We start from the raw sequence: 22671 nt of genomic DNA, 5'->3' as shown, positions 1-22671 counted from the left end.
AGATGAGCTTGCCATCTGCCAGTGAATATAGGCAAGCAAGCCTCAGACCTCAGATGACGTGGAACTAACACCGGCTCTTGACCCATACATATAAGCAGTGACACGTGCGTCCTCTAGGGGGCTCACTATGGCGGTTGGAAGTCAGAATTGTTTTCATGGTTAATTATTGAGCGCTTCACTGCATATTCTTTTTTAAACACATACACATCTACACAAGATATGTTTACAGAAATAATAATAAAAAAAAACTTTAATTTATTGGCTAGCTCTTTAGTCAGGCGGACAAGAATTAAGAGCACCTTTTGGCAAACCCGAAAGGCACATTTTTTTGGGGGTGGGGTTTAAATGTCAAATTACTGAAAACATGCAGAAAATATTTACAAAATACACCAAGCTTCTGTCAGGCACAGTATGAGGCAGAACATGTGTCTGAAAAACTGGGAGGTGAAGCAGTACAAAACGGTAAATCAAGCGTGGACAAGAGAGTACACCAGCGATCCACCAACACGTCTTTCAATTTCACTATAGGCAAATAACACTGCATGTAGAAATAACCCACTGGAATTCCAGTATAAATATAGCACATTAAGTTACCCCATCAATTAGTCAACTCTGTAAATGCATTGATAATTAAGGAAAGAATAAATGAGCTCGTATGTGTGATACGGCTTGGCGGCCGGTGTACTACAGCGCCCCCTATGTCGCACTCGGCAGCATGTGCGCTTCTATCTGCTCTTTGTGTGGATTATGCGAGCTACCAGCGTATGGACCATCGCTGCAGAAGTGCTTTGCGTTGCTTCGCAGAGAAGACCGCCTTTGCTTTTGCGCTCGCCGAAAGGAGATCACTTCCACACGGGCAAACTTTTTTTCCTTAAAGAATGACGCCGTGGGCATTTTTTGTTATTTAAAAACTATCGAGAAAGCCTATAGAGCAGTTCTTAATCTGGAAGTTTTTTAGGAAACCGCAAAAGGATGTTATATTGAGAGCTCTTCCTGAACTGCATGTCAGCAGCGCTACACTAGTTTTTTTTTTTTTACTCACTCATCTAGTTCTCTATTTTCCCATCTCGTTAGTCGGTTCCCCGAAATCGGGAGTGCGAAAAAAACACGGAGGTGATTGATGTTTCATGTGAAATGGACGTGAGATTTTACCCACTTGCACCTCAGCCACCATCAGCAACAGATTCGTCCTGCGTGGGACTCTCGCTCGGATCGGACTCATTTCATTGCAATAAGGTGAGTCACATTTTCGTTGTTTTGCCTTGTCTGCCTCCATTTACAAGTTGATGAGTCATTTGCACTGCGCCGGTCGTATGTATTTATTGCACTGTCAGCACGTGTACGCTAAACTGTACTTTCAGGTGAGATGTCGATATATTTCCCCATAATAGTTTCCACATGGAAACAGTCAGTAAACGTTAAGTGATGCAAGTGTTCACGCAAGTTTAGTTATGTACAGCAAGTTTCAGAGTCCAGTTACGTGATCACTTTAGACTGAACCTGAGTAACTGATCTAGCTGCACCCAGTTTTACTTGAGTATTGATGGCGTAGATATTACTTTAGTCCAAAGCTTGTTCAAATACGGCGATATTCAGATGGCATTCGGCTCTTTATGCTGGAAGTTTTTCTGGAAGTGAACTGATCAAAGTAATACTTAAGTTGGACAGTCCCCGGTAGTATGTTTACTAGTGCTTGAGGCTTAAAAGTATTTAATCTGAATCTGAAATTAATTTGATTTATTTTCAGCCAGGTTACTCATATATGTGAGTAATATGTGCATATTTTCTGACGCGGTCACACAGAGCTTGTTAGTTACAGAGAATGTCATGCTTGTGTCAGTCATATTATTCTCAGAAAATTAAAGCGGTCCTTTGCTTAAATGATATCGCTGGCAGAAAATCTAAAACACTGCCCAGTGTGCGCGATCTTTCAGTGTAAGTTGTCAACTTGATCGGGACCGCCGCCTGAAAACTGCACTCGTTTGACGCGTTCCCAGTTTTTTTCGTCCGCATCAAAATGCCCGAGTTTAAAGGCGCTTAAAAGAAAAACGCAGTGACCCCCCCACCCCCCCAGTGCAAGTCACAGGTAGTTTAGGTAGTCACCGATAATTCAGGCCTTTGGGAACGTGTGGGGGTTATTTCTGGTTGCACGTGGATAACAGTGAAATATTTGCCTTGCAAGATGAATGTCGCTGTCCTATCAGCGGAGCGTGTGTGTGCGCTTGTTTGTGCATGTGCTCAAAGAGGTGGGGGCAGGGCGATGGGAGAGCAGTGTAGTGGGGGTGGGGAAACTATTATGCTTTTTCAGTCACCACTGAAAACTGATGCACTGCACGGTAAAAAAAAAACGCCTGGAATATAACATTCGACTGTAAAATCAATTAAATTAAGACCACATCTCATTAAAATGATACATCGTCCATACAGGGGCTCTTATAAAATCTAAACCCAATTCAGTTTGCGGTTCCACTGTTATCTAAACTTTGGCCTTTTGTTTTTAATGAGCGAAGGCTAGCCATTTATAACAAGATGGTGTTTTTTTCCTGTCTGGGTGGTGCTAGGGGGGGGGGGGGTGATATGTAAAGACTATGCTGAGTTAGCTGTGTTCGTAGGCTGTCAACGTGACATTCGGGGGGGGGGGGGGGGGGTGAAACCCTCTGGATGAAAGCACTAAGAAGAGAGTGAAAAGGGAGGGAGGGAGAGGGGGGGGAGAATGGGGGATTTGAAAGGAAGTTCAAGATAGAAAAAAATAAGGGGGTTAGAGAGAGAGGGAGGGAGAGAGAGAGCTGCAGTTTAAATATGCACTATTGTGGCAATAGTGACAGGCACCCACTGAACAAACAAGACAGAAGTGCATGGTATGTGGCGGGATAAAGAGCCCATGCGGCAGAGCCAGGCAGGGTTAGCTACAGCCGCCAGTGAGCCACACCTGGTATCTGTTTATATAAGAGGCTGCTGCTTCCTCGGGTCCATGCTGCGGGCCGCCATGCAGATGTGGGTCTTACCGCCAGTCCCCCATGATCGCAGGGTCCCGCAAAGGCTGAGGGCGTCCTTCTCCGACACAAGCCCAGTGTCACTTCATGCTGCTTGCACTTGATCATATTGCACCAAGGTCACTGGATGTTCCCTTTTAATTCCACCCATCCATCCATCCATCCATCCATTTCTATTACTTAAAACAATAATTCTTGATTATTACCATGCTGAGTGATTTGGAAGAAAGGTCTACGGTTGTCATTTATGACCTGGATAATCACTAAGAAGACTGATGGATGAATAGATGGATGAATCTGTTATTTAATGATTGAATGGGATGTGCAATTCTCACAGAGAGTCTTGGGGTGTTTGCATAATTCAGTAAATAGATTGCAAATTTATTGGGTTTATAATAAAAATTCTGACATTGCTCATTTGTTTGCAAAAAAAAAAATTCGTCATAGAAACAATCTGACATTTTAAGTAAAACATCCATTTCAAACAGCAATAAATTGAAACCTGAGTTGTAGTACCAGAAGAGCTGTTCTGAGTTAAAAAGTTCATTGACAAGCAGCCTCACTGGGTGCTTTTAAATTAGTAACACCTTTGTAATAAAGTAAAACACCAAACGTTCATGTTTATCATCCCTTTGGGACAAATGACTACAATCGCAATTAATAGCAAAATGGTGAGAACAGAATAGAATGAGTCAGTCAAAAAATTATGAAACTTAATAAAAAGAAAATGTCTGTGTGAAATATATGTGCAGAGATGTTAAATATTGCTTGTCAGTGGACTTTAGTTATGAAACCAATAAATTGCAGCTTTTTTTTCCAGAATTAAGAAAGCACCGCAGAACTTTCCACGAGCTCAGAATAACCTATAAGACAGAACAAGCCTATTAAGCATTTTTTTATGCTATTCACTGTTTTTTTGTATCTCTGTCTTAATCATATGTTTGAATTGTATTCTTCATGCCACCAGCTGCAGCAAAATAAACTCTTTGTACTTATTTGTAAGGATTCTGATTATAATTTGCGTTCCCGTGACCTTTCAGTCAGATTGGTTAGAAACCGCCTTCATTAACTGTTTCCATATAGACATGAGCCCTGCTCGGGAACTCTGACACATTCTGACTATCAGGGCACGTGGGAAGGCTTATTTTGGCCCCCGGCCTGCTGACCTGTCACCCCCGTCAACGGCCCAGTGACACAGAAGTGATCTATGGGCAGGAGTAATGGGGGAGCAAGTTCCATGCTGTCCGGTGGCAAGTCTCATGGTGGCTTGCATGAAGGGCACAGTGCAGGGTCTCCGGCCGGAGCTCACTGCTCCGATCGTGGGAGAGAGCAGGAAGCCTGCCCCTGTCTGCACACTGCTGCTCGATCGCCCAGCTAACCTTTAAAAGGGGCGCAGAATAACAGTTCTATTCCACAGGGGTGAACATCTCGAGGTCTCCCGGTCGTTCTGGTGATCCAGTCACAATAGCTCATTTCTTGTGGACCTAACAGACGTCTGACTGATGGAGTTTCGGTCCTCCGATATCTACGCTTGTTTTGCATGAAGCTGCTGTTTACAGTAATTCTGCTCTCGTGGGGAGTTTCCAACCAAAGTAAGAAATTTCTGACTGTGATACGGGGACGCAGTTAAAAGTCAGTTTGGGGAAAGACTGCTGGTCAGGACGATATTGATAGATCATTGTTCCTTCATTGCGTGAAGCTGAACGTGCGACATCTTGTTAGATTTTCATTCTGCGCTGTGGCATGTAGGTTAATGTACGCGTCGGCACATGAGTGTTCGTTTGCCATGCTGCGATACATTAATAATATTAAACAAAGGGACGGTGGCCTTTATGAGGATGTGATGTAATGATTGCGGAAATGAAAAGGAAAGATTCGATGAGAAGAGAATTTGTAAGCAGCAGAAACTAGGAACTCCGTTGTGTATAATATAATATATAAATATTAGATTCAGCAAAGGAGTGTAAATCAGAAATTAACCCCAGTAACTTCGATTAGGCACTTTAATGTGAAGTAGACCAACTAAAGTTCAGGTCTGGCCCAGCACCGACCACCGCACTGGATTGCACTGCATGCTGCTTCCGGACATTTGTGTTTTGCATTTATTCTCCACTCAGATTTTCCCTTCCCGGGTACTGAAGGCGAAAGTGCTATGGTTGAGGACTGGGTCATTACCATTAAATTTATGGTTTTCTGTTTAACCTCACAGAAAAGTAGAACAGTGATTTAACATTTATATAAGTGCCAGAATCCTATGTTCCCTAAACCCCCCCAAGGCAGTGATGTCAGACTCAGGTCCGGGTGCTGTGTGTGTGTGTGTGTGTATGCAGAATTTCACTCCCCAAGTGTAACCAGTCAAATCAGTAGTCCGTTATCTCTGCTGTATTTGTCTATTTTCCCACCAGACAGATGTTTCCACAATGCAAGGCAAAATGTTGAAGGTCTGGTGAGTCGTATGAATAAGCTGCCCACAAGAAATCTGCCGAATCAAAGCATAAAGAATAATCCAAACCTTTAGTCTATTAAAAAAAAAACATAATACACAAAAGACCACCCAAGGCAGGACGAGCTTCCCTCCAGAGTCCCTTTCGCCTGTATTTAACTAAAAATAATCCTTCAAACAGGTGAAATGAATACATTATAGGCACTCCCACAACTCAACAAACAAGACAATTACACAACCAAAACCCGAATAATTATATGGCTGTTGCCTAGTCGAACTGAATTGTAGCTGAATACAGAATATAATGTCATTTAAAAAGCAGTACTAATTAGTGCTTGTTGAGTTTTCTACACATATGATGCTCATAATTCTTCTGGTATTTATACTTTTAAACCCCATAGCTAAAGTTGTCTGGGGTGACTAAGCCTCATTGTAGTGCAATTCATTTGGGCCGGTAGTGAAAGCTGTTAGCTTGCTTGTGTTCAAGAGGCTCCATTTCCTGGCTGCTTTTATAGGACGTGAAGGGCTTCGCTTCTGACTGACGGCTTGTGAGGAATGGAAATGCAGGCTTTGATTGTTTATCGTGTGCAGATGTGTGTATGCGTGTGTGTACGGCACTGGTGGAAAGTTCAGGTTCAGAAAGTACAAATCCAGACCAAGGTTTTGTCTCAACTAACCAGTTGAGTCCTCTGTGAACGTAACTCTTCATGGTCTTTATGCTCAACCGGCTGGTTGAAACAAAATCCTGGCCTGGCTTTGTACTTTCTGAACCTGAACTTTCCACCTCTGGTGAACAGACTGATTGTGTGTGTGTGTGTGTGTGTGTGTGTGTGTGTGTGTGTGTGTGTGTGTGTGTGTGTGTGTGTGCGCGCACCAGGGATTGCTTTTACACATGTGAAAGTGAACCCTTTGACAGAAAAATCCATAGTGCCTGAGAGTTGAGTATAGTGATCGTGGGGGAAGAAATGACGGTGAGGTTCAAACAGGCTGCTGCTGACCAGTGTTAACTTCGTTAACAAAAATTTTAACGATAAGTATTTGTTGACCTTTTATTTCACGACTATATTGTTATGACAATGAAAATTATGGGGAAATCTCTGTTCGTTACGCTCATACGAGATGAAACTGCTGGGTCTGTTTGGGCAGACAACCTAGATCACAGTAGCCATCTGAAAGTATTGCTTCGTTATCTTTTTTAACCAATCATTTACATACATAAATCTGCAGGTGCAACTACCGGTTCTCACTGTATCCATGTAATTTTCTCATTGGATTTTTGTTTGCTTCACACTACACGATTTTAGCCCCGATTTTCCGCTCAGTGTCAGTTTTTGGAAATTGCCGACAAAAACCCACAGATCTGAGGCAAATCGGTGTGCGATCAGCGCTGGAAAATCACCGCTTGAACTGTTTACAACGGTCGCTGATACGCCGCAGACGCCCGTCAGATACCTAGCAGGCTAAATATCTGGACCCGTCTGCAGCGCCAAATCCTACCAGCGTGAAAGGTGCTGTGACTGGCAATGAGTGCGGCGGAGGAGAGCCAAGGAGAGTGCAAGACACGGGGTAAAGCGTTTAAGAAGGTGTAAAAAGTTCAGTTTGTTTAGGAACTCTTCTTTGTGTTCAGGGATACACGCACGCACACATACACACATACACACACACACGAGTGCAATGATCATCTTGGAGAGACGTTTCTTCCTGAAACTAAACCGAGATAAGTAAACTGTACTACTAAACAGAAGGAAAGACATATAAGATTAATGCTTAGTCCTAAATGCCACGATAATGTCCCTTTTTGTCATTTCAGCAATTTTACTGTATTATGTGCTTTCTGTCTTTGAAAAAGGGTTATTGTAAATTGTGAAGGCAGGTTTTGCACACGGTTAAATGGGTGTTTGATAGCCTATAAAGTATTCAATACCCTAATAACAAAAATTGTTACAGTATAAAATGGCCATACAGTTAAATTCCATGGGTGTTTTAATGCCCTAATAACAAAAATGAAAAAGGGAAAAGTATAAGCATGTATTGTTGGTGCTTTCAGAAAATAACCTGTGAAGAAAATATGATTGTATTTCACTTTTTCTAAGAAACTTTAAACATTCATTTTTATATATAAAAGAAGTGTGGCGCATCAGTAACACATTCTCAGCCTAGATAACTAAGCGTCATAGTTACTAAGCTTATGTATAATGTACACTTGCTTCTAAAGGGAATTTATGCAGCCAGGAGAAATAACCGTCAACAAAATCCATTTCAGTATCATTAACCTGTCAGAGAAAATTCTGACAAAAAAAAATCAACTAAAATTAGACTAATACTAAACCTGAGTTCCACTGACTAAATCTGACCTAAAACAAAACAATAACAAAAGATTAAAATGTGACTTTAATCCAAGTACAACTTTCAGTAAGTGACTAAGACTAAAGCTAAATAAAAAATTCTTGCCGAAACTAACATTGCTGCTGACTCAGTCCTAGCTGGTCTCGTGGAAGTGCCCTGTGTCACTGCGAATCCCTGGCTCTTCCCCTCTTTGAGTCCTCCTCCGCCAGCCTGCTCGGGCCGCTGCCTGCCCCCGTTTGCTCCCAGCATGACCTGCAGGCCGCGGTGCCACTTGTGCAGTGTTGAGGGGAGATCCCCTTTGCCCCCCCCCCCCCCCCCCCCCGGATACAGGGCCCCACACCTAGAGGTATCCGCCGAGGTCACCTTTGGTCAGGGCCTAAGCAGGCTGAGCAGAGCTTGGAGTCGAAGGATGTAAGACAAGCAACCTGATCTTGGACGAAATGTCCTCGTATTAGACATGCTGGCTTTTACATTACAAAGAACTTGAGCCAAACATATGCTGGAGTATCCCATAGCTTGTTTGGGCACGAGATATAGCGTATAATGAGAAAACAGGGTATACGCCCAAGGAAACCTCATCTGAATGCTGCCTTCTCTGTTTTTTGTCTTTGCTTTCAACTGTCGTCTCTGTCTTCCTTCTTGTCCGTAGATGTGGTCTTGGAACCAGTCTGAGTGGAGTTCGCTCCGAGTTAAAAATAGCCGCCCCTACTGTAATTGCACGGTTTGCTTTGCTTTGTACCAATGCATCAACATTCACGCAAAGATCATGCGTCTTAGTTCCTGGACCACGGAGAAAGTGTGTGAAAGTGCGTGGACGTGTTCAGCATGGTACCTTCTCAAAATCAGACGCCTTAAGTGAAGGATAAGGAGCTTAAAACATGATGAGGTCATAAATCTTGATACTAGCAGAGGGGTATGTAATACTTGAGAATGCAGTAAATTTTGTGGTGCCTCATATGAAGGTTGAGTGAGTGTATGAAGGTTAAAGCAGGGACCGTATTCTACATTCTGTCCTGTGCCTAATTTCCTGATTAATTACAGGCTATCTTTTGGAGTTGAGAGGTTTTTGGAATCACTCTGCTTCGAGAGGAAGAACGTTTGTGCTAGCGTCAGTGGCGCTAGCTTTCCACGGGTCAGAGAACCGTACTGATTTCCCGCAGGTTTATGTAGGAAAAACCATGTATCAGTGGTTCTGTTAGATAGACCTAGTGGGAACTGGGAAGGAGCAAAAACATGACTGTCTGGGTCCCTGAGGAACCGGATGGGAAACACCAGTCTAGGTCTTTATTCCTGAGTCATAGAAAGTGGACGCCAATGCTTGGGTGTCAATTCGTGTGTCAGACAGAATGGATATTAGCTCTTGGATGTCAGTGCTTGTTTTAGAGAAGCTAAAGAGACTCTCTAAATGTCAGAGGCTTCATAGCGCCAGTGGGAGAATGGGTTTCATGTTGGACAAGTGCCTTGAGGGTTCATAAAGATTAAAATAACATGAGTCAAACCGAAACCTTTCAGCCAGCGAAGCCCTTTGCTGCTCATCCTTCTCCCGCCCCGAGCGCCTCACCGTTTACAGTCTGTGCACGTATTTCATTCTTGCCCCTGTTTCTGCCCCGCGACGCCAACGCTTCCTGACCTGCCTGGGAACGTCGTGTGGGAAGCCGAATCAGAAAGAGAAGCCGACTTGTCTACATCCTGTCAGGCTGCTCCCTCGAAGGCACGGAGCGGTGATAGATTCCGCCATCAGGCTGATCCGGTGTGAGCATGTGTTTGAGGCCCAGGGGCTCCTTGGGTCACGAGCCAAAAGCCGCGAAACCTGGAGGTAGCGATGACACGGTTCTCCCGCAGATACCCGTGTGGTTTCAGTTCACTGCTCAGCTGGAAGGCAGTGTAACTTCACAAACCCGCTGTTTCATTCTCTCGTCTTTCTCGTCATAAATTGTCCATACTGAGGACCTCACTAAGGCTCTTTGACATCTGATAGACGTTTGAGGATTTGAGGAGAAATTTTGGAACTACAGCGGCTATTATGGATCCTAATTAGCACTTACTGCTACGACTAGCTACATTAATTGAGGAGCAAATTTCTGAAACTCACTAGTCCATGGGATACGTTTTTTGAGAAAATATCTCTGGACTGAATGCGTTTTGGAAATTTAACAAAAGTTCTTTCTTGGATTACATGAGGACTCATGATTACATGAGGAGGGGGTTCTGGTTCCCAATGTTGTAACATTTGATGTGGAAGCCAGACTTCAGGCCAATGACGGTCTCATCTCAAAAACACTTGAATATAGCCTAAACGAGTTTTGGTCTTCAATTATAATTATAAGAATTTTGTCCGTGTTTGTGCAAGTTTACTCAGGTATTCTTAGTTTCACCTGAAATCAGGAACGAGTGTTAAAGTGAATAGACATCTTAAAATAAAGTGTATAGTTGTGTATGTGTGTGTTTCTGATGGCTTGTGAGGAAGTACAGAGGATCGGCATTCAGAAGATGGATGGATTCATAGCCGTGAGAGCAGGTGGCATCGTGGTTAAAGGAGAGGAAAGAAGAGGCCGCTTAATGTAAATAGCTGTATCTAAGGGCGGGAAGGTTATATTGACCATGAACCTGTCATTCTAGAAGCAATTTGTATTATGACATAAATCATACAATTGCATGGTTGGCACGTTAGATATTTATTTTGATTATGCAAAAATTATGAGTGCAGCAGCATAAATAAGAGATGTAAGATGCATGTGTGAGATGTTTTTGAGAGCCACTGGTCTTTGGGATGTTCAGGTGCATTGACTTCGGAAGTCGATGTTATCTGTCTCAGTAAAGGCTGCTGTTACAGCAGATTTTCCTACAACAGGGGGGGATGCATCCCTTGAAGATTGGAGGAGAGCCATCTTAGCTTGGATCACTGGGGATGTTTTTACTTATGCTGCTGCCGATCAGCTTGGTTATTGTCCTGACCATAGGGTATTCGACCCTTTGTAAAGGGTAGCATTACTGTTAGCACAGTAGCAACATAATGATGTTTACGCACCTGCACTCTTTCACCCAATGTTGTCCTTTGAAATCTATTGTTGCCATTGGAGATGATTTCCTCCATACAGATGCTAAGAATGGACACAAATGTCACTTTTAATGATAAAAATCTGCCAGGTTAAATATGGAAGAAAAAGGGAACTAAGGCCTATCAATGTTTGACGATGGCCAATAAGGTTTCATTTTATTTTGATTTCCAGCTTAGTGAGATTAGTCTAGCTTTTAAGTACCGAATGTGACAAATGTTGTTTAAAAGTGGTAACTGCAAAAGGTTTTTCTTGAATATTTTCTGAAATATTGCTGAAACTGTCGGTCTTAACAAATGCATGAGATATGTCGCATTAGTTTCTTGGCTATTTTACTCAGACGAAATTAATTTACAGCCGCTATATTCGTTATATGTACATTGGTCTTCAAAGCATCAATACAACAACGGCAGCTGCAGTTGCTTAGCAACCACTTTCGAATATCACACCTATTCTGTATGAACTTTATATTTTTGCTGTGAATGTTACTTTTTCTGAGTTTTGCTGACTGCGGTAATACGATTTGAATAAAACGAAATTACTGTCAAAAACCCAATATATTATAATGGTAATGACATTTACTGGGTTTCACGGGAAAATCTAATCTTAGGATTTTTTTTTTTATTTGATAAACCTAGCAGACCAGTCTGTCTAATTGTAAAATGTTAATGTTTCCAAGTCAAGGAAAGATATTTAAAAATGATATTACATTTCTCATACATTGGGTGTAGTGTAGCTGTAGGAAGGCTGGCGTGTTAGGAGTGTTCTGTTGTTATCTTTGTCTTGTGTCGTTACAGACCGGCTTGGAGTTCGTTAATCTAAGCACTTATGCCAGCTTGTTTAGTTCGCCCTAATCTCCAGCTTCCAAAAACCTTCCATTACTACAGTAAACACCAGAATAGAAATATTTGCATTTTTTTTTAACCCAAGCACTGTATTGAATGCAGGGGTGAGATATTGCCCTAGTGCTTGACTCTGTAGTTAACAACTGTTTCCAAATAAATGGATGCTTTCAGGAGCATGGGGCTACCAGCACCATTGCAGGCAGGGGAGGGTTTGTTATTTCCAGTCAAAAAGTCAGTTCGGGTCCCCCAGCCGCCCCTCATATGGTTCAGACCTAAATAAACAGACAGCGTGTGGAGTCAGAAGGCTGTATTTTGCTAACGGTTAGCAGAAAAAGATACTTCATCATCTTCTAAATGTGGGGCACATTTTATTTAATATTTGGTATTGCTTTACATTAATATGTACATTAATGACAAACATTATATGGTAACCATTATAATTGTATAAGAATGTCATGTTTTGTTAGGTGTGTTAGGATGTTAAGGTATATTTACACAATGCTAATGAGTGTATTATGAAGTTGCACTGAATGTAATGTGAACGCATTATAAGGGTGTTCTGCTAATGCAGAGGTGTCAAATTCCAGTCCTGGGGGGCCACAGCCCTGCACAGTTTTTGGTTTGCACTCATTTAACACACCTGAATCAACTCCTTGTGCTAATTACCACACAGCTCTTGAGGTGAATCATTTGTGGTAGAACATGGAAAGAACTAAGCTACACAGGGCTCCAGCCCCCCAGGACTGGAGTTTGACACCCCCGTGCTAATAAATTATAATAATAATTCATACTTCATTCATCCCCATGGGGAAATTGTCTTTACGCCTCCCTCAACTTGCTCTTTGTAGAGTAAGCTGTCTGTGAAGGGCAGCCACATGTTGGGGCACCAAGAGTCTTGGTCAAGGATCCACAGATATGCTGAGGCTGGGTTTGAACCAACAACCTTATGAGTATAGGCACACGAGCCTAGCCCACCGAGCCACACACCAACCCAATGAATGTATTACGAAGGTGCACTGAATGTTCTATGAACACATTATGAATGCATTATGAGGGTGTATTGAGTGTTCTGCTAATTCATTATGGATGTATTACGAAGGTGCACTGAATGTTCTATGAACACATTATGAATGCATTATGAGGGTGTACTGAGTGTTCTGCTAATGCATTATGGATGTATTACGAAGGTGCACTGAATGTTCTATGAACACATTATGAATGCATTATGAGGGTGTATTGAGTGTTCTGCTAATGCATTATGGATGTACTATGAAGGTGCACTGAATGTTCTATGAACACATTATGAATGCATTATGAGGGTGTACTGAGTGTTCTGCTAATGCATTATGGATGTATTATGAAGGTGCACTGAATGTTCTATGAATGTATTATGAATGCATTATGAAGGTGCAGTTCATGGAAAGCATTACCTAACATTTAGTGTCATGACTGTTCATGGGTAGCAGCCCTCCTCGCCACCCCCAACAGGTTCTATACATATGTGCGTTTGCATGGTGATAGATAGATAGATAGATAGATAGATAGATAGATAGATAGATAGATAGATAGATAGATAGATAGATAAATAGATAGATAGATAGGTGGTGAACACCGCTGCTGATTGTGCCGATTGTCAGCCAATCCCTGGAGCACTTGAGGTTAAGGGCCTTCCTGAAGGGCCCAGTGGTGATATGACCACTTCGCTAGCCACAGGATCTGGACCCATGACCATCCGGATACAGGCACAGACCCCAGCCCTCTGAAATACAAACTGTAACGGGAGCAGGCATGCCTGACCCTCAGTGATGAGACCACTGCAGTCAGAGGGTATGGAGGTTGTGTGGTGCATGGATGTCACAGCCAGTAAGATCCAGTGTGCAGGGCTGCCAGTGACAGGCCAAACACGCACCCAATGCATTGCTGCTCATTTCAATTTCTGATTGATCGTTCATGAATCCTTGCCATTCAAATATCTGCACAAAGTTCCTCCTTGACCCGATTAGCTTGATCAGCAGGTTCCAGCCCTGTCTCCCGCTAAAGGAGACCTGACCTGCCTTCTGTCTCAATATATGGCCTCTCAGGCTCCGTCCTGTCTTCCAGAACCAGGGAAGTGGTACCAGAGGGTTTGGTTCTGTTCGAGTTGATGGGACCGGTTGGTAAAAAAAAAAGTGAGGTTAACATTCGTAGAATAAAACATCAAACTGAATTTCGTCATTTGGTAGTGTTGAGAAACCACACAAATAGTACAAATTGGGAATAAGGACGAAATAGTGAGTTTTGTTCGAAGTTCTGCTGCGAGCAACAAGGAACAATGCGATGCAGGAGGGTTATATGCATGATAGCAGGAGGTAATGTGCATTATTTTAAAAGGAGCTCAGTGGCCGTTAAATGCAAACCATCTGACGCTGTTCCTTTTTGGTGGGCTACTGTTCCGGGTCTGAAGGGGCCCCGGCAGAGAGCTTCAGCTACAGGAAATGGCTGTCATCTTAGCTCCTCTGCTCTCCTTCCTCTCCTTTTCCTCTTTCCAGGTCCTCTTGTCTTTCTCCCCTTTCATCTCCTGCATCTCATTTGCCGGTGGGTGTCTCAGAAGTGAGCTCTTCTTGGGTTCTGGCTTTCCAGTTTGCATAATTATTTCGGTAGCGCTGCGTTTGTTCCTGAACCCATGACCTTTGAGCGTTAAACGAAACCAAAACCGACAAAGTTGTAATAGAAATGTGTCGGCATAGCCAAATTAGCTGAACTTAGCATTAGCGTACACGGGCTACAGTGAGTCTGCTCGGGTGGATGAGTTGGCTGTGTTCCTGCTCCTTGCGCGTACCCCCCTGCCTCATACGATTGTTGTTTTTGAGTTTCGCGTTGCCAGGGCTTCTCGTTCACTTGCGATAAAAGCGTTGGTGATGTGTTTAGACAGCCCGCAGCCTTTGTGCGCTCTCCCGTCTTCTTCATCAAAGAAGTGGCTTGTGCTAACCTCAGTCGGTGTTGGGCCTTCGCCAAAAGTGTGCTTTTTCGCTTCAGCTTCACACCTCTCTGCCCCTCTGTCAGTTCTGTGACACATTTGACGAAACCCGTGTGGAAGTAAAAAATAGCTCCGATTTACATATACCTAGAAACCAGCAGATAAGCTTTGCATTTCCTTTTATTCCAAGCAAATACGAACTTGACTGTAATTATGACAGCGGTACAGCATCCTGTTGCTGCTCGCTGGCTGCACCGATAGGTTGTGCCACCAGCTACAGGCTGAAATGTGTCGTGAATCACACAGCGTGGATGTATCACACACGTGTCCCAAGTTCGCTTCCACAGCACGTGTCTTACCTGTTTGTCACATGTTCGGGCCTGTCATGTAGTGGTATATAAAATGGGCACACGGCTGGAAGATCGTGTGCCGAAGTACGTCGACAGGTAGCCCAAAAAGAGAGCAGTGATTGGGATTCATGACTGAATTAAGTGGAAAAAAAAAATCAGCCCTGAATGCAGGGCAACCCAAAGAAACATACGAGAATAAAAGCACTTATGATTAAAACTCCCATTCCCAGCTGTTATTGGGTGTTTCTCAATACCAAGAACACAAAAGTCATACTTGCGGTCTTGGCAAGACCAGTCTTGCTAACTTGCCTCCCAAGAACGAACTTGGGGGTGCAATGAATCATGGGATCGGTCTCGTTCAGTGAGGATGCAACTGATGTATCCTTGATATATGAATGAGATCTGGGATTTTTAGCCTCCCCTGTACTTCTTGAGTATTCAAACTGGTCTTTGGCAATGGAAGACAGGTACACAAGAACAGTCAAGTACGCATATTGAGAAATAACTAGTCTCCCAGCTGTCACTTCGGAAGTACATCCTGCATTGCTCTGATACTTAGCGATTCCTTGAGTCCTCTCTGACCCGAGCCCATGTGAAGCCTAACCAGGCAGTGCATCCATGATTTGCTAGAGGTCATTTGCCTGGGGCACTGTAAACAATTCCAGGAAGCAGTGCTTTGAGGTGTAGTGTAATTGAAGATGCTAACCTACATGCATCCATACATGCAACCTGAAAGTTAGGGTCAGGGTGAGCTCGAGGTGTATCCCATAATGCACTGGACACAAGTTAACCAGTTGCTAACCTTCAGTGTACTGGAAACCACCACAAGGCCTCGCAGGCTCTCTCTCCTTCTCTTCCCCCTTCATGCACTATGTCACATGATCCTTTGTGTTGCTATAACACGGCATCCAGTCTGGATTGAAGTGCTTAAAGGATTTAGGATCTGATTTGTAATTAAGGCCAGAGTGGGGTGGCACAGTCATGCTCCACTTTAATATTAAGCTTTCCAGCGGGGAAAAAGAATACAGCCGAACCAAGTGGATGCTGCTTTTGAAGGATGTGGACGGGGGTATTAAATGATGTATGATGACACACTGCGAATGAGTTTACTGTTGTGGTAAAATGAATTGTAGGGTAATAACAATGTGAAGGTTTAAACCATATAGCAAATGGGGAGGGGGATTAGAGTCACCCACCACCTAATGAAACGTAATCAGTTCAGCAAGGAAATTGTGATTTTTCCCTCTCAGTTGATATTGTTTGCGAAGCACTTTGCGAATGAGTGCCGTAAACCTCTTTCCCCATGATGCATTGCATGCATTGTAGACATGGCAGCTGTGCTGAGGCATGATGGGAGATGGAGTGTACTTATCGGTCCCCATGGCCCACTTTAGGGACTATTTGTAATGATGCTTCAGCTCTGGGTTGGAATCTTTCTTTGGTTTAGCATCTGAGCTGAGCTTTGCTTTATGTGAAAACACCTTAATATGATTAATGACTAGGAAGTAGCTTGCATATCTGTAAGATTTGTATTTCATTATAACCAGTGTCAACTTGTGTAGCTTTTTTTTTTTTTGTGAGGGTTGTGATATCAGGCCCTACTGCAAAGTCGTCGAGATTAACACAGTTAGTCTCCTGTTTTTACAGTGAAATGTTGGAGAGAGCTTTGAAAGTGACCTCAAGGCCCTAGTAGATGCATTGAAAATGAATAATTGAGGAATGCCTTCCAGGCGGAGTGAGGTTATATTGTTAGGTAATAATATTGTTTATGCGTTGAGGTGGAAGGCTTCACGCTGCTGTCTGGTGATGTCTTCGGGTTGTGATCTCGGAGATGAGACCGCTCTTAATCACACCGCTAGTCAGGAGTTGGTCCACAGTGTCTCGGGTTCAATCCCAGAAAAGTCCGTCACTGTAAAAACATATGCATGAAAATGAGACTATATGTATTAGTTGCATTGGACAAGTGTTAAATGCTTATAATGTAGAGAAAATATTACAGATATGCCATTTCTACATTATCCTACAATATTCTACAATATCTGAATATTTCTAGTTGCTCTTTAATTGTGATGGAGAATTGGTGCCGCTTCACTGTAACTGCACTATGTGTGATCACAACTTGTAGTGTAAATATGATTGTCAGTCGCAGAACCATTTCAGCAGAACTCTAAACACTCTGAATGTTCTTCGGCTAATTTCGTTGACCTCCTTTGTGCCAAAATGTGAGGGTTAGTTAAGCTTATAATCAGGGCGATTGTGCTTATTGTGTCGTTATGTGATGGGGATTGGCTGGGAAGGTCGCTGTTTGTCCACCATCCCTGGGAGCTTCCCTGGCATTGCTGCTTCCAGGGCTTCTCTGTTTCGGCAGTTTGAGCTCGGCTCCCAGAAGCTGGGTTTGCTTTGCTTTGTTCTGTCTGCGTAAATCAGACTCATAAATCATAACATGAATGCAGGTTTAATGGGCCGATAGTCTGGATCCGTCACATGCAGCTTCGAGCATTGAAAGGGCACTACTCTCCTAGAAGATAGCAGGCAGATCGGTGGGTGTATGGATGTTGCAAAGCGAGAGAAAGGAATACTTCTGATGGCCCAGCTACACCCCCCCCCCCGTTTCCCGCACCATGGTGATTCACCATGAAGCTTGTTAGCACACAGCAGTATTTACACAGTGGCCTCACGGGGGCGGGTTGAGTTTTCCTTTGCTACACCGGGCACATGAAGTAGACTCATTCACCCCTTTGCCAATACTCCACATCCCCCACTGTCGGGGGTGGGGGGGGGGGCCAGGGAATAGAACATGTGACCGAATGGCAGGGTTCAGCCACTGAGGGGCGAGTTTAAGACCCCGGCCAATGAACCCCAGCAAAAGCAACAAAACAATCAACAGTTCGTACACGGGCTTTGCTCTTTTGCGTAGTGGGTTCGTCTGAAGGTGGTTGGAGTTTCCCTGAATTAATTACGTGTTGGAAGGAGGCAGATTTCTCCTTCAACAATTTATTGAACCTGCCACATGACTTCCTCCTCCCTACTTCCTGTTTTGCCCTTTTCATTTTTATCCAATCGACATTCTTCAAACGCAGCTGGGAAAGCTGATGCGTGAATACCAAACAGCATTTTCCAAACGGTAATTGAATAGACAGATAACGTAACTCGGTAAATTCAGCAGTTTCTAATAGAATAGCCTGACGCGGTCATTTCACTGCGCACCAGGTCCTCTCGCCCATTTCAGGAAGGCGGTGAACATTTGTCTCTTCTTCTGTTTGCAGCTTAACAGTGAAAAGATGTACATGACTGTGCCGGACCTAGGTCAGGACTTCCTGCCAGCCAATCAGGTGGGTCCCTCTCACTCCAGCAGCTTGTCACACTTAATGTAGTCAGTCGGAAGAGGCGGATCGAGGAGAAGTGCGGTTGTCATGGACCGCTCTTCATGAGGCGCAGTTTTAATACTTTAACAAAGCATTTGAAACGATTTTCCGCAGAGGGTCTGCAGAATAGCAGGTGATTGCTGGATTGGGGGCATTTTGACCCCGACTGGGCCGAGTACAGCGCGCAATTTGATGCTGAATATAGACAGACTGTCTCTCCCTACTCAACTTCAGTCCTCAACTTGGAGCCCGAATCTATCAGATCCTGCAGAAGAGGACCACGTCTTTTATAGTTATAGTCTGAGCGTAGTTACTCCCCTGAAAGAGTACTGAGATGGAGCAGACTGGGCATGAGTCGGATTCAGTTCTCGGGTTGCATGAATAATGCATCAGCTCACTATGGCGTCACGAAGCCAGAGCAAAGACCTTAAACCGACACACTAACATGATGGGGGGCGAGGGGGGGGGGGGTGGAGCGGTTGGCCAGCTCCACAGTCTTAACTGCATCACACTGGAAGCCGTCCGCGTTATCCGCTCCCACGCAGCTGTTGCGATAGTGAAGCTCACCTGAATGCGCCCAGCTCCTCGATCGCTAAATAATTTATCGACCTTCTCAGAGTTACAAAGTGACCCGGGTTTGGGGTCAGTGATTCTGAATGCGCAGAAGATGTGAAACCGAAAGTCAGGCCTTCTCATGTTTTCCCTTTTTCCACTCGTGCTTTTCAATAGAAAGCGACATGACAAACGCCGCTGTGTATTTAATCGCGCTGCCACCGGCGCGGGGCCACAGACGCCGTTCCTCGTCCAGAATAACCGCCCTCGTGCAGTTGCACACAGGCAAACGGTACAGTCTGTACTCTTAGTTTAAATCGTCACACATCTGATCACAGCTGAGATGAAACAATCAAAATACATTTAGGAAATAATCGCACGATCTTTATAATGCCCCCAAGGTGTCATGTGTCAGTTTAATGTGACGAGCTGCTTACAATGGCCCATTCTACGTGCTTTAGAAGCGTGAGATCTGATACAGTTTAGTCTTTCTGTACCTGTGCTCGAAACGGCCCTATAGCAAAGTGGACTTGTCCGATCGACAAGAGGGCACTCAATTCCCAGAAGGCTGTGCGTGTACGTTTTCCTAATGCTTCTCGGGAAACCCCTTGCTCTTCCACAGTTCCGTGTACCTGAACTACCCAGCCAAGCCCAACAGAACATGAAGCAGGCAGGAGGCCCCTGGAAAAGAGAGGTCCCCACTCACCTGGACTCCCCCCGTCTGCCCTGGGTAAGCAAACTGGCTGTGACTGTAGGCAGTGATGTAACAGTGTGGTCACCTGCAGAATGGCACTATTGGGGGGGTATGACCCCCAATGGACATTGGTGTCCCTCTTACTCCTGTGCCATGCACTGTCCTGCAACTCCAGCTCTCCTGGTAAAATCATCTTACTACTGTAGTCATGTTGGGTTGAGCACAGGCCAGGGGTATCCAGATAATCTCTGACCAGCACCTCAGTCTGACATTCTTCGCTCTGTCCGGAGAAGGCTGATAGGAACCCTCTATTACTGGATCTCCTGCAGGCTTCAGTCGCTGAACCCGCACCTATACAAAGCGATATCCTTGCCATTTCGACATGTGTGGCAGCGTAAGTTTAGGTGCTCCGGTCATTTAGACTGAATGATTCCATAAGGTCAAGTTCCCTCCTTATCTGTATAACATGGTAACCCATGCCGATAAGTGACAGCCCAACCTTGGTAAATTGTAATTACAACTGGTTGGAACAGATCAGTATGGTGATTGGTTCTCGTTTGCACCCACAGTTTGCCCAGTCCGATACGGACGCTGAACCTGAGGGTGAATGCACCACTAATGACTCTTGAATGTGACTGTCTGACACCGTATGTCGGTGCATCTCTGAAAAGTCTCCCTGGCTCAGCACAGACACACATACAGTGCAGGGGATTTAAGATAAACGGGCAATTGAGCTCTGGGTTTATTGGCGGGGGTGGGGGGGGGGGGGGGCACAGACTGTAAAGGATCATCACTAAATTACTCCCCCAGGCCCATAAACATCACCTTCCATGTGATCAAATTCTGCAGGAGCCAAGCTGAAATGGAAAACATTTAATTTTTAATTTAATCACTTTAATTTAGCCATGGACTTAAGTTAAATTAGAATTTATTAAACTGACTTTCTATATGTTGGTTACGGCTCTTAGCTTGTGATTTTAAGTACATAAAAAAACATTTGAAATACATAAACACTTGCTTTGATTTGCTGCAATGTACTAGAGTACCTTGTAAATTCTTTTTCTGTACGATTCACAAAATCAAATGGTCACGATGTTCACTGTCACATCTTGGGTTAATGCTAGTGATTATTTTACTTTAATATTAAAGCTCTTACCTCGAGTGGTGCAAGTAGAGGTTCCAGTCTGTACTGGTGTGTGCTGTATTAGTGCAGTGGCAGAGTCTGGGTGCTGTTTAGCGCACTGTAAAGGCACAGTGGTGCTGCTGTGTGCTGTATTAGTGCAGTGGCAGAGTCTGGGTGCTGTTTAGCGCACTGTAAAGGCACAGTGGTGCTGGTGTGTGGTATATTAACAATGCAGTGGCAGAGTCTGGGTGCTGTTTAGCGCACTGTAAAGGCACAGTGGTGCTGGTGTGTGCTATATTAACAGTGCAGTGGCAGAGTCTGGGTGCTGTTTAGCGCACTGTAAAGGCACAGTGGTGCGATTCTGGGATCGCTTGTCACATGCTTCTCTTTCCCGCCCTTTTCTGTGAGGCAGTCGTACTCCACGCCCAGCCTTGGTGACGAGGACTTTAACATCCCTCCCATCACGCCCCCCACATTGCCGGAGCACATGTTGGCCATGCCTCATGCGGAGCTCGCCGGCTTCCATGCCTTGTGCCCCCCGGTCTCTCAGAATGGACTGCCCCCGTTCCCTCAGCATCCAATGGACCTTTCCAGCATCGCCGTCTCCAGCGTCCTGAGCCAAGATGGAAGCCGCCTGTCAGATTCTATGTCCATGGTGAGTCTGACTCTTGCAGGAATCCTGTTTCGCTCTTTCTCTATGCCTATATATGTGTGTATTTCTTTTCCTTGAAATTCAGGTAAGTGTGCTGTGAGAGCATTTCCATGTCATAGCATATGGGATATTGTTGTCAGACTATAATCTAACCCACAATGCATTAAATACATTGAATATGTCCCGACTACCATCTCTATTGAAGATGAAGCTTTGTGATTAGTAAATGTAGTTCCGTAAATATTTCTTAGAAGACTTGATTTCCATATCTTTGCATTTACTTTTATGTTAAAACTCATCAGTATTCTTGGCACGGGAGGCTAGCAGGCTTACAATGCGCAGAGAGAAGCCAAGTTGTCTATTTATATGTAATATATAGTACAAGGTTCTATGTATTTTTAAACCGGCTGTGGATTGTCAGATATGAGGAAATGATAGTGTGGGTTAGGGTTTCCTGGAAGAATCTTGGGTCTTGAAGTCTTGAAAGTCTTGACGTTGACCTTCACTGTGCCAGAACCAGCCAGCCAGCTGTTGTTGATCTCTGCGGCTACACCTGTGCGGACACTTCCATCACATGGATCAGCACGCCGTCTCCTCCAAAGCCAGACCTTTTGAATGATTTGATGAGCTTCGTGAGACAAGTGAAACTTGTAAATAGCTTAGTTTGATAGCTGTAGAAGGTGCCATTAATTTGCAGCGCTGCTCTGTTTTAGGGAAAGATTAAGGAGGCAGATTTTATAAACTCGCACACTCCAGCTTTGGGAAAGTGGTATAAAAAGACGTGTGACTTTGTCTCACATTCAAAAGGTTTAGTACTATTAAATATTAACAGGTAAACGAACAAGGGAAACACAGGTTTCAATGAGTAATTAGTTCTGGGCAAACAGGCTTGCTTCTGTGTGCTCGATGGTGCTGTAATATCTATTACAGGCTGCTATAAAGCAGGGTTGCCCAGCAACACAACTGCGTGTATAGCGCCCATGAGCTACCGAGAGTCGAATACATTTTCTCTAAACATCAGCCTGCTAAATCTGCCATCTCTTGCGGAACGTAAACTGCCTGGTGCATTTTTCTGACAACATGTGGGGCAGAAATGTCCGGGACGTTTAGACTTCATCATTTCTTAAGGTTGACGAATGTCGGAAGTGGAACTGAAAAACTGCATCTCTTTTGAGAGTTTTTTTCAAAAACCTGAGAAATATTTCAGTGGTTTACAGCCCACATTTTATCCTTCATATTCATCCGTCTAACAAATGCTTCATTGTCATATGTTCCTACATGTCACCTTTAGTTCGA

The 22671-nt window shown here is 44.0% G+C and overlaps 1 protein-coding gene across 3 annotated transcripts in view; it reads left to right on the top strand.

The window, feature by feature from the left end:
- Positions 1–725: 725 nt before the first annotated feature.
- The window catches only part of LOC125740689 (thymocyte selection-associated high mobility group box protein TOX-like), a 31360-nt gene continuing 9414 nt past the window's right edge, over positions 726–22671 (top strand). The window contains exons 1-4 of one of the 3 annotated variants that reach the window (XM_049012177.1): positions 726–1236; positions 18256–18321; positions 19529–19636; positions 21136–21378. In XM_049012177.1, coding sequence (XP_048868134.1) covers positions 1135–1236; positions 18256–18321; positions 19529–19636; positions 21136–21378 — 519 coding nt within the window. In that variant the 5' untranslated portion in view covers positions 726–1134. Of the gene's footprint in view, positions 1237–17727; positions 18114–18255; positions 18322–19528; positions 19637–21135; positions 21379–22671 lie in introns of those variants that run through there. The other 2 variants (XM_049012178.1, XM_049012179.1) reach the window with 2 other exon arrangements.

The sequence above is a fragment of the Brienomyrus brachyistius genome, chromosome 4 (assembly GCF_023856365.1).
Source record: "Brienomyrus brachyistius isolate T26 chromosome 4, BBRACH_0.4, whole genome shotgun sequence".
In the NCBI taxonomy this organism is placed as follows: domain Eukaryota; kingdom Metazoa; phylum Chordata; class Actinopteri; order Osteoglossiformes; family Mormyridae; genus Brienomyrus; species Brienomyrus brachyistius.
This window is presented reverse-complemented; position numbering and strand designations above follow the sequence as displayed.